At 34.3% G+C, this 10,695-nt stretch overlaps 2 protein-coding genes and 1 non-coding gene across 4 annotated transcripts; 2 read left to right on the top strand and 1 right to left on the bottom strand.

Moving 5' to 3' along the window:
• Positions 1-2,449: 2,449 nt before the first annotated feature.
• LOC126677797 (cytochrome P450 81C13-like) lies at positions 2,450-4,974 on the top strand. The gene is made up of 2 exons (XM_050372587.2): positions 2,450-3,716; positions 4,109-4,974. Exons 1-2 carry the CDS (start codon positions 2,835-2,837, stop codon positions 4,709-4,711), a joined length of 1,485 nt encoding a protein of 494 aa, XP_050228544.1. The 5' UTR covers positions 2,450-2,834; the 3' UTR covers positions 4,712-4,974.
• An 860-nt stretch (positions 4,975-5,834) lies between these two features.
• On the bottom strand, positions 5,835-5,908 carry TRNAR-UCG (transfer RNA arginine (anticodon UCG)). The gene has a single exon. It is a non-coding gene; the product is annotated as a tRNA-Arg (tRNA).
• A 796-nt stretch (positions 5,909-6,704) lies between these two features.
• Positions 6,705-8,829, top strand: LOC126669415 (cytochrome P450 81Q32-like). Of its 2 annotated transcripts, XM_050362885.2 has the most exons (3): positions 6,705-7,311; positions 7,480-7,791; positions 7,889-8,829. In XM_050362885.2, the coding sequence occupies exons 1-3, from the start codon at positions 6,850-6,852 to the stop codon at positions 8,501-8,503; spliced, it is 1,389 nt and encodes a 462-aa protein (XP_050218842.1). In that variant the 5' UTR covers positions 6,705-6,849; the 3' UTR covers positions 8,504-8,829. The 2 variants fall into 2 exon arrangements, with proteins under 2 accessions (XP_050218842.1, XP_050218836.1); XM_050362879.2 differs by having other exon boundaries at positions 6,706-7,791.
• The last annotated feature ends 1,866 nt before the right edge of the window (positions 8,830-10,695 follow it).

The following is a 10,695-nucleotide window of genomic DNA, read 5'->3' as shown; positions in this document are numbered from 1 at the left end:
GCATGTTAATGCCATATACACAATGGTCACTGGCATGAACCCACGGATTAGTTTTTGTTTAATTAGCTTTTGTTTTACTAATGATTTGACCACTCAAATCTGTACTTAATCTTTTATTAACTACTACTTTTTATCTAATCAGAAACTGAAAACGTGTACTTTAAGCAAAGATTATTATATTTGAAATCCTTAAAAAAAAAAAAAAGGTCTTGGCCTGGCGTGTGCTTACATATATTCGTTGTGTTTTTTGCTCTGAAGCTATTACTCTGTCTGCTGCATGAAGATAAAAAGAGGAACAAAATAAAGTTTTTGAAAGAATAAGCTAGAGTAGCTCAGATGATCAAAAACCCAGTTAGCTATTTTTGAATATTGATCTCTTTTTTTGATGTGTAAAAAATAGTTAATATTTGTGGATAAAAACCAAGTAGAGGTTTAAAAGAGTAAAATTGACCATCTTCTAAAGCCGACAAAAATGTTAGCTATAAAAAATAAAGAAAGAAAAAGCACAAGAGCCAAGATCTTTATACTGAGTTGCTATAAATTGAACAAAGTGTGACCTTATTTTAGGGACTGAAAGTGAGAAGAAAGGCAAAATAGAAAGCAAAAGTTTCTCGTGAAATACAATGCAAAATAATAAAAACAAAAAAACCCTAAAGTTTTTCTTCTTGTAAGCTGCGTCCCTTGTTTGCAGGATAATGAAATAAAAACTCTGATACTGCTTCACTTTTTTCATCTTCTTCTTCTGCTTCTCTTCTCTCTTTGCCTATACAAAGCCATTCAAGAAAAATGCACTTCAGGCAAGTTGGTATATTGCAGAAGCTAACGGTTCTTCTTCTTTTTCTTTCACTGTTGGTCTCAGCAGAGAAAGAAGAAGAAGAACCAATGGACGTCGTTGATCAAACAGTGCATCATCAGCAACCGATAAAGCAGCACCCGCGACGCCCTAGTCACCCATTTGAAGTATTCTTTTCAAGCAAAAGAAAAGTTCCAAATGCTTCTGATCCTCTGCATAACCGCTAAAGCTGTTCAAGGGTTTTTTGTTAGTATAAAAATATGCAGCGTGAAGATGGTAGATATTAAATATTATTACTGGTTGTTGGAGGAGAATATCGCAGCTAATTCCAAATTTGAAACGAAGACTTTGATTCATCACCAAATCACAGTGAAGCCTGCATTTTGTCAAATGATGATGATGGTGATGTCTTTTTCTGAAGCATGCAATTTTGTTTTGTTTGCGCCAATATATATGCTTCTATGTTTTCAAATTTTGCGGGTTCTTTACATTATCCGTGAAATTAACTTAGTATTTAATTACATGTCACACCAATTGTATGTATAGCATAATTAAATATTATAGTAGTAACTAGTTAATCTGTTCAAAAGCTCCTTAATTTTTCGTGTATTTTAAACTTAAAGGCTCTCTCTTTTGGGTCATCTCACCTTTTTACAAAAGCTTGCTTACTTTGTTTTCTCCTTTTAAGAAACTTCATTCCAAAAGGATTTATACGGTCAAGCTAGGGATTTAATAGTAGCAGAAAATCTATAATCTGGAAGGCAAACAGTGATCAATCAAAAATGGACTACTTCTAAAGTGTAATTGCTCTGGTGTGTCGTATCAGAATATGAGTACTAAGGCTATAAGGCTGCATGCTTTTTTAGGTGAATCTTCCAACTTATACATTTGTCTTCACACTGTCATGTCAGGGACAAGGCAATACTACTTTTGTTTTTGTTTCGTGCATTTTCCTACTTTCAACTGTGGAATTCATATTACATAATGTAAGAAATTCTAATTCCAAGAGCTCAATCAGTAGAGAATGATCCATTAATGTCTTCGCATAGCAACTTGAGTTAATGTTTGACAACTTGTATAAGATCTTAATCAAGTTCAAAACACTAATGAATGTGAAAGTTAGGATAAGTACTGTAAAATTTAGAGCTTATGGTATCATGATTATGTTCGTCTGTAAACGTTGGCGTTTGTGCTTAGAATATCATTACCAGACCATTTCAGTAATGTTCAAGTTAAAGAAAACAATGACACATACAGCTTTTGAAAAGCTACTTTTCTTAATTTGTTTCTGCAGAAGTAGCTTTTACTCTACTATATTTTAGTCAAGAGGTGATTTTAGGGCCTTATTAGCTATAAAAGCCCTGAAACTTTAGTTAGTAAGCCTGGGCCAAAACTTTGTCCAGTTGATCTACCAGCCCAAATTGTCATGGGCTACAGTTCATAGACGACAAAAACAAGCTGTCGTCTGTCGCTGGATGTTAGAAAGGGCTTAAATAAATGCTGTCATTTTTGACTGGAAATTGAGTCAACACTAACAACATTTATTTAAGATTGCTAACTGAACCAATCAGCCATTGCTTCTAGTCTATAAATTGCAAGTGGATGGTTCATGAATTTCAGGCCATTGCAACTCATGGTGGACTTGGAGTCTCGTCATTGTTGCAAATACAGCAATTTTGACTATCGACATCAGAATTGATCAAATCATAAATATGCTGATGCAATCATAAGTAAGCTGACACCGGAATAAGAACAAAGCTGACCGCCGGGTCGCTCGTTCGTTTTCTTAATGAGAAGAAACAGATAAGTCAAACCATGCATATTTAATTCTAGTGGAAAAATGTGGGTCTAGGTTTTAAATTTCTTTGAAATATATCTTAAAAAGTTAAATCTAATCAATCCTAAAGTATAAGTTGCCAAGAAAGAATCGAAATTGTTATTCTAGATTGGAATATGTGGTGATAAAGATTCATAAACTGCTACTTAATCACCGAAACCGAACTCTAATAATTAGTCAGGACTGTTCTTCTCTAGCTTTGCAATGGAAACCTTGTATTCTCTCTTTATTTTCTTGTTCTTCATATTCTTACTATACAAAATCCTTTTTCATCACACCAAAAATCTACCACCAGCTCCGTTTGCTCTGCCAATTATTGGCCATTTGCACAAACTCAACAAACCACTTCCTTTAGCATTACAGACCCTCTTATCACAGTATGGTCCCATTGTATCACTCAAATTTGGCTGTCGTTCCGTTCTTGTAGTATCTTCACCATCTCTGATTGAAGAGTGCTTCACCAAAAACGACATCATTTTTGCAAACAGACCAAAATCAATGGCAGGGGATCACTTCACCTATAACTACAGCTCCTACGTGTGGGCATCTTACGGCGATCTTTGGCGAATCCTACGTCGTTTCACCGTTGTTGAACTGTTTTCTTCAAACAGCCTCCGGAAAACTTCGGCTATCCGTGAGCAGGAAATTTGCAGATTATTACACCGACTATATAAAGTCTCAGCTTGTGGCAAGCAAAAGGTAGATATGAAGATTCTGATTTCTCTTCTGATGTGTAATGTCATGATGAGAACTACAGTTGGCAAGCCGTGTGTGGACGTGGAGGATGAAGATACCGACGCTGAGAAGCAGTTGTTTAGTGGATTCAAGGACAGGTTCTTTCCAAATCTTACCATGAATATATGTGATTTTGTGCCTTTCTTGAGGACGATTGGTTTTAAAGGGATAGAGAAGAGCATGACTAAGATACAGAACACTAGAGATGAGTTTTTGCAGAAGTTGTTAGATGAAATTCGAGTGAAGGGAATAAATAGGGACGAGAAGAGATCAGTTGTTGAAAGTCTTTTATATCTTCAAGAATTAGAACCCGGAGTTTACACTGATGAAGTTATCAAAAGTATTATGCTGGTAAGCAACAATCACTATCGTGTTTTGAATATGAGTTTGTTTTAAGGGGTATCAGAATTTCTCCAAAATTCTACGGGTTTGTTTTAAGGGGTATCAGAATTTCTCCAAAATTCTACGGGTTTGTTTTAGTCCGAGTCGAAACACTTTTGTACTCAGACTCTAAAGTTTGAAGCTCAAAAGTCTAAATATGTAAATTTTATTTAAGAAGTTCAAGTTCCCACTCGATTTTGAGAATCGAGCTCGGTAGAATAATAGAGAATCGAACTCGATAAAATTATTGAGGATCATTCGACTAGATTCGCGAGTCTGTAGGGTTGAGTATTTAATATTCAAACTCGACTCGGCAGTCCAGGCCTTTGATCAAACACTAATAAACCAAATGTGTGTTTCAGGTGATGTTTATTGCAGGAGTAGAAACTTCAGCAGTTGCTTTAGAATGGGCGATGTCACTCCTCCTGAACCATCCAGAAATACTGCAAAAAGCAAAGGCAGAGATCGACAATTACCTCGGACACGAAAGATTGCTGAATGATTCAGATCTTATCAACCTTCCCTATCTTAGATGTGTTGTGAACGAAACACTGAGATTATATCCTCCAGGACCTCTTATTTTACCTCATTTATCATCTGAAGCGTGCATTGTGGGAGGATTTGAGATACCAAAAGATACAATGCTACTGGTGAATGTTTGGGCTATGCATAGGGATCCCAATGTTTGGGAAGAGCCGTCTGAGTTCAGGCCTGAAAGATTTGAAGAGGAACAACATGAGCTCAAGTTTCTTCCGTTTGGAATGGGACGGAGGGCTTGTCCGGGTGCTGGCATGGGCACACGCATGATTTTGTTGGCATTAGGATCACTTATTCAATGTTTTGATTGGGAACATGATGGATTAGACATGAGCCAACGTTTCGGACTCTCTCTATCCAAGGCTAAGCCTTTGGCTGCTATTTGCTCTCCACGCCAAGAGTTGGTTAATCTCCTCTCTCAACTTTAGACCTTGTGGATTTAGAGGTTCGGTTTCTATGTATATCCTGAGATTATGGTATTTAGTCTCTGTTGTGAAAAATTTATGCAAAGTTGCAAACTGGAAGATGATTCAATGCCTTTAGAAAAGTTGTGTTTCATCCTTGTCGTCCTTTAATTAATGCTCTTTTGGTTGACTGTATGGTGTAATCGTTGAAAACAAAGGGATTTTGTTCTACTTCTCATTTTGTAAGAAAATTTTTTGCAATAGGATAGCACACATATTAACAAAAAGATCCTTTCAAACATGAAAAATAAAATAAAAATGAACTCTTCATTAAATTGTAAAGTGTTTATGACTCTATTAAGACAGATTTGTTGACTCTGTGTTGCCACAGTTAGAAACAAAGAGTTATGTTTTATTTTTCATTTTGTAAGAATTGCAATCAGGGCCGGTCTTAAATCAGATGAGGCTCTAGGCGATATTTTGGACTATTTATAAAAAAACTATTTTTATCAAAATATTTATAAAACAATTTGTTTAAATTTTTCATAAAATAACGTTTATTTTTCACTATTATTTTTATGAAATATATTTTTAGTAGATCATTGATAAATTTTCAAAAAGTACATTTCAAAAAAAAGTAGAAAAAAATATTTTAATAAAAAATTAAAAAAAAAAGCACATTTATTTATCTTTTTTTATTACATAGATAAATACATATAGATTAGACTCTAGACGATGAAAGTATATAAATTGAATATTATTTTAGAAGGTATTAGTAGAAAGAAGTCTATTTAATTTTTTTTAAATAAAATTTACAACACCGATTGTTAAAATGCCCGATATATACATATATTAAAAAATTGATTTTTAAAAGACCTAAAATAAATATGGAACCCTTTGCAATTTAGAGCTCTAATTATTAAAATATCCAACCAATCTTTAAAATAAAATTTTAATACATATTACTAAAAATTTCAATAAAACACATTTAAAAAAATTAATAATTTTTTTATAAAATATTTAAATATTTTTTTTGAAGGACCCCATATTTATATGGGGCTCTTCAAAATTGGAGGCCCTAGGCATAGATAGCCCACATATTAGCTAAAACTTTCTTTCAAAAGAAAAAATAAAACAAAAAACGTACCGACCACAGTGGGAGTCGAACCCACGACCTTTTGATCCGAAGTCAAACGCGCTAATCCACTGCGCTATGCGGTCATTGGTGTCCCTTGTCCGCTTAATATAATAATTGAACTTTTTGAAAACCAGCGGCTCTTTCTAGCGAAAGCTAAATTCTTGCAGGGGATAGTTTTGCTTTTTGTAGCAAACCTTCTAGGGTTTGTTATATATCAAGCTCTCCTTGATTTATGTGATGTGTTTGGCTCGAAGCAGATACTGAAATTTACAGAGTTTATTTTATTTTTTTGAAAATATGAAATTTACAGAGTCAATAGCTAATTCCTGGGATGCTGCTAACTTGTACTGTAAAACATGACACGACTCCAAAAATTTCAAGCCATTAAGAATCTATCATAAAACTGGACCGATTTTTCTTCTCCTAAATTTTTCCTCTAAGCTCGTTGGAGGAGACCCATAAATTTTCCTCTTAACTGAGAAACACTTTATACTATAATACTATTTCTGTATCCTGAATCAGTAAGCAACGATGTGATACCTTCAAAACCACCTTAATTTTTTTAACTACAGTAACTATGCTATGATGTTACAATTAGTGCTAAGTGATAGAGTTAAGAGATAACAAATAACTATTAGCTCCCTTGCCTAGCCATAAAATAAAAATACTTAAGTTGACAATAATCATATGCTATTGAAGCAGAATTCTGAAAACTGCTAAAAAGGATTAAGAAAACTAAATTCTAGAATAAGGACACAAAAAGGGACAAAAACTTACACAAAGACAAGGTCTGTTTTTGTCTTTCACATGATTCCAACGACAAACAAAGCAGGCCTTAACAATTGCAATAAACTATATTATCTAATATTATTCTAATGAGTTAATTTAGATGGTCATAATTTGTTTTCTGCTTAGTTTTGTGATTCTCTTTTGAATTCTTGATTTCTATTTGAGTGATTATGTTCATTTATTATCCCAACACAGACGATAGAAACATCACAAATAAGAAATTGGATTACTAAAAATGGAGGGCAATCACTGGTTGAACTGGGCAGTTTTAGTTCCAGTCCTATTTTTTCTTCTAGCAGCAAAGTTTATGTTTCACAAACTGAAAATCCCCAAGAACCTCCCACCTAGTCCACCAGCCCGTCCTATAGTAGGCCATTTCCACCTGCTAAAGCAACCAGTGCATCAAACTCTACATGAACTTGCTAAAAAGTACGGTGAGATCTTATTTCTTAGATATGGGAATCGTAAAGTACTAGTCATCTCCTCGCCTTCAGCAGTTGAAGAATGTTTTACTAAAAACGATGTCATATTTGCAAACCGCCCTCGCTCGCTTGCTGGGAAGCATCTAAACTACAACTGTACAACTATGGGTTCCTGCAACTATGGTGACCACTGGCGCAATCTCAGACGCCTCACAACTATAGAGCTCTTCTCTACTAGCCGTACTGCATCATTCTCGGGCATCCGAACAGAGGAGGTTCGATCATTGCTCAAACAACTATTTCTGAACTCAAAAGGAGAATCATCTAAGGTGTCACTGACATCAAAGTTTTTGGAGCTTACTTTCAATAACATGATGAGGATGATTGCAGGAAAATGTTACTACGGAAAAAATGTCATTGATCAAGACGGTGAATTGTTGCAGGAGATACTAAAAGAAACGGAGGCACTTCGTGGGAGCTCAAACCTATATGATTACTTTCCAGTGTTGCGATGGGTGGATTATCAAGGAGTGGAAAAGAAGATGCTGAGATTGAAAAAGAAGATGGACAGCTTCTTACAGGACCTAATAGAGGAGCACCGCAGAGCAAGGGCGGAGACCGAGTCATCAGCGACATTGAATCTGCACAAAGCAAGCAACCAAAAGTTGGACATGACTCTAATAGATGTTATGTTGTCGCTCAAAGAGACCGAGCCAGAATTTTATACTGATCAAACCATCAAAGGTGTTATACTGGTAATACTTCTGTTCCTAAGTTTACAACAAACGATATTGGATTTTAGTGCCATTGGTTTTAGTAGATTTCATTAACTGATTGAAAAATTATGTACAGACAATACTGACTGCAGGATCCCAAACATCAGCAGCCACACTGGAGTGGGCAATGTCGCTTCTACTTAACCATCCAGAAGCATTACAAAAAGCAGTTGCTGAAATAGATGTTGTTGTTGGAATAGACAAGCTGTTAAGTGAAACAGATGTACAAAAGCTAAGTTTCCTGCAAAACGTAATTAATGAGACATTTCGACTCTTTCCAACTGCACCCCTTCTATTACCACATGAATCATCTGCAGATTGCACTGTTTGCGGGTATGATGTGGCCCGGGGGACACTTTTACTGGTCAATACTTGGAGCATGAACAGAAACCCCAAGCTCTGGGAGGATCCTGAAAAATTCATGCCAGAGAGGTTTGAAGGTGGAGAAGGTGAAGAGAACAAACTGCTTCCATTCGGTGCTGGAAGGCGAGCTTGTCCGGGGGCTGGTCTAGCCAAACGAGTAATAAGCCTAACCTTAGGTTCCTTGATTCAGTCTTTTGAATGGGAAAGGGTTTGCAAAGAAGAGATCAACATGGAAGAGGGAACAGGGCTTACCATGCCTAAAGCTATCCCATTAGAGGCATTTTGCAAACCTCGTCAAGCCATGGTCAACCTTCTTTCAACACTATGAAGTTCACCAGAATATTTATCTCTAAGAGAACCTAGGGAGTGCATGCTTCCCGGAACCAAAAAAGATCTAATAGGGTATCCGTCCTTAGAACAACACCTATTAATATTTGAAAAAGGAAAGTTGTTTAAGCATTTTGTGATAGGTTTTCCATGACTTTAGGTAAATCAAAACGCTCTAAATCTTAAACCCTGCTGCAGTATAATTCCCTTGAATTAGACTGTTAATTTTCATGATTGATTGTGAAACTCTCTAATTTTTTCTATTGTACACAGTAGCCACTGATATTTCTAATACTTTATAAGAGTGGTTAACCTGATTTTCCTGAATCCTGACCCCTTAAATTCCTCAAATGATGAAATTTAAAAACCGATTATAATTTACCATGTTCTTGAAACATTCAATGCATTTAGTTGTAGCACACTTCTATCAGGTACTCATTGAAAATCAAAACATGTCACCTTATGTTCAAGGGAACTGGCTCTCCCTACCAGTATAAACAAACTTCTCAAGTCTTGCCTCTAATCCGTTATTATGTACTAAGCATCGCGGTCCATTCAATGTGCTTATTATTCGTTTCCTGGCAAACTTTTTTCACTAGATTTAAGAAACTCTTTTTTACGAAAGAAATTTGTCGAATACCATATGATCCAAATCAAACTTCCCGAGACTAAATTAAAAGCTTCTTCATGTATAACGCGAAGCAAAACCTCTCAGCCGAGAGGTTGGTTAGTCATGTTGCACGGTGACATTAGAGCTTGGGACTTACATGTCTGGACTACCCAGTGATCTTGTCCCGTTTTTAATGCGTGGTAAAAGACGGATGCATACTTAGGACATCTCTAATAGTAGAGGGCAAAATAATGCGAATTTTCCACTGAAACTATACTGCTGACTCTATTTCTACACTAAAAGAATATTCTCAGCATATTCATATCCAATAAATTATTTAAGCATTTTACATTTACACCCATGAACTATTCAATATTTAAAATAATTAAAATACGAATTAAAATTTAAAAACCCCTAGGAACAAGAAGATAGTTTAGGAATAGTTAGTGTAAGTTACGCAAAAAATTGCTCCCAACTATCTCTAAACTACTTAGAGGCCAAATTAAAAATATAAATTAATAATATTTCATCTATAAAATTAATCAATTTATTTAAAAATTTATATGATAATAACTGTTTTAATAATTCATTTTTATCGCTGTATAGTAATTTTATTGATAATTTTTATGAACGCTTCTTTTCTAAAAAAAAGTATTTTTTATCCGATTGCATAATATATTTTTAATGAAATTATTCGTCGAGAAAGCTAAATTAGTTAATATTGCAGTGATAAAGTTAATGACAATTTGATAACCAAAAAAATTAAAAAGATATATAATCGTTTACTTTTAATGATAAAAGCTCATTTAACTATATCATGGATAATGAACAATAGGTTGTTGTTATAAAATATCTTTACTTTTCACGTTTTTTTTCCCGATTAAAGAAAAATATACAAAACGTCTCACCTCGCATCACAACCTTTCCAAACATATAGTAACTCACTACTGTTTTTATGTGTTGTTTTTTGTAAAAATAATATCATTTTGGCAATTTTAAATGACAAGAACGACATCGTAGAAGGCATTTAGGTTATAAATGCCATAAAATGAAAAATTATATTTTTTATGCTAAAAAAAAATAAAAGATTGTAATATGTGGTGTCACGTTTGGTAAATTGTGCCTAAACAAAAAAACACGAAAAATTTGAATATTTTATGTCAACAACGACCTTAAATAATACTACTATACTTATTTAATTAGGCAACTATAATGACGTTTCAGAAGGAATCGATCACACGACCTAACAAATTGTTACTCAACGCTTATACCATTTTAGATATAGCTCATTGGTATATATTAATTTATAACTAGTATGTAGATATCTGTCGCCGGTTGTAGTCGGTAGTAGTATGGAATGTCTTCGGGCAATTGAAATTAATTTATATATCATCTAATATCATAGCAAGAAATCACACATGATAATATAAATAACACGAGTGTACAAAATAATTTGAATTTTAAAAAACAGAGATATTGATTATATCGAAATAAAATACCTATAAACATATAACAATGAATGATGTCTTTAATTAAAATATAAATACTTTTAATTTTTAATTATAAAATTGATAAATAAAATC

The sequence above is a fragment of the Mercurialis annua genome, linkage group LG1-X, assembly GCF_937616625.2.
Source record: "Mercurialis annua linkage group LG1-X, ddMerAnnu1.2, whole genome shotgun sequence".
Taxonomy (NCBI): domain Eukaryota; kingdom Viridiplantae; phylum Streptophyta; class Magnoliopsida; order Malpighiales; family Euphorbiaceae; genus Mercurialis; species Mercurialis annua.
This window is presented reverse-complemented; position numbering and strand designations above follow the sequence as displayed.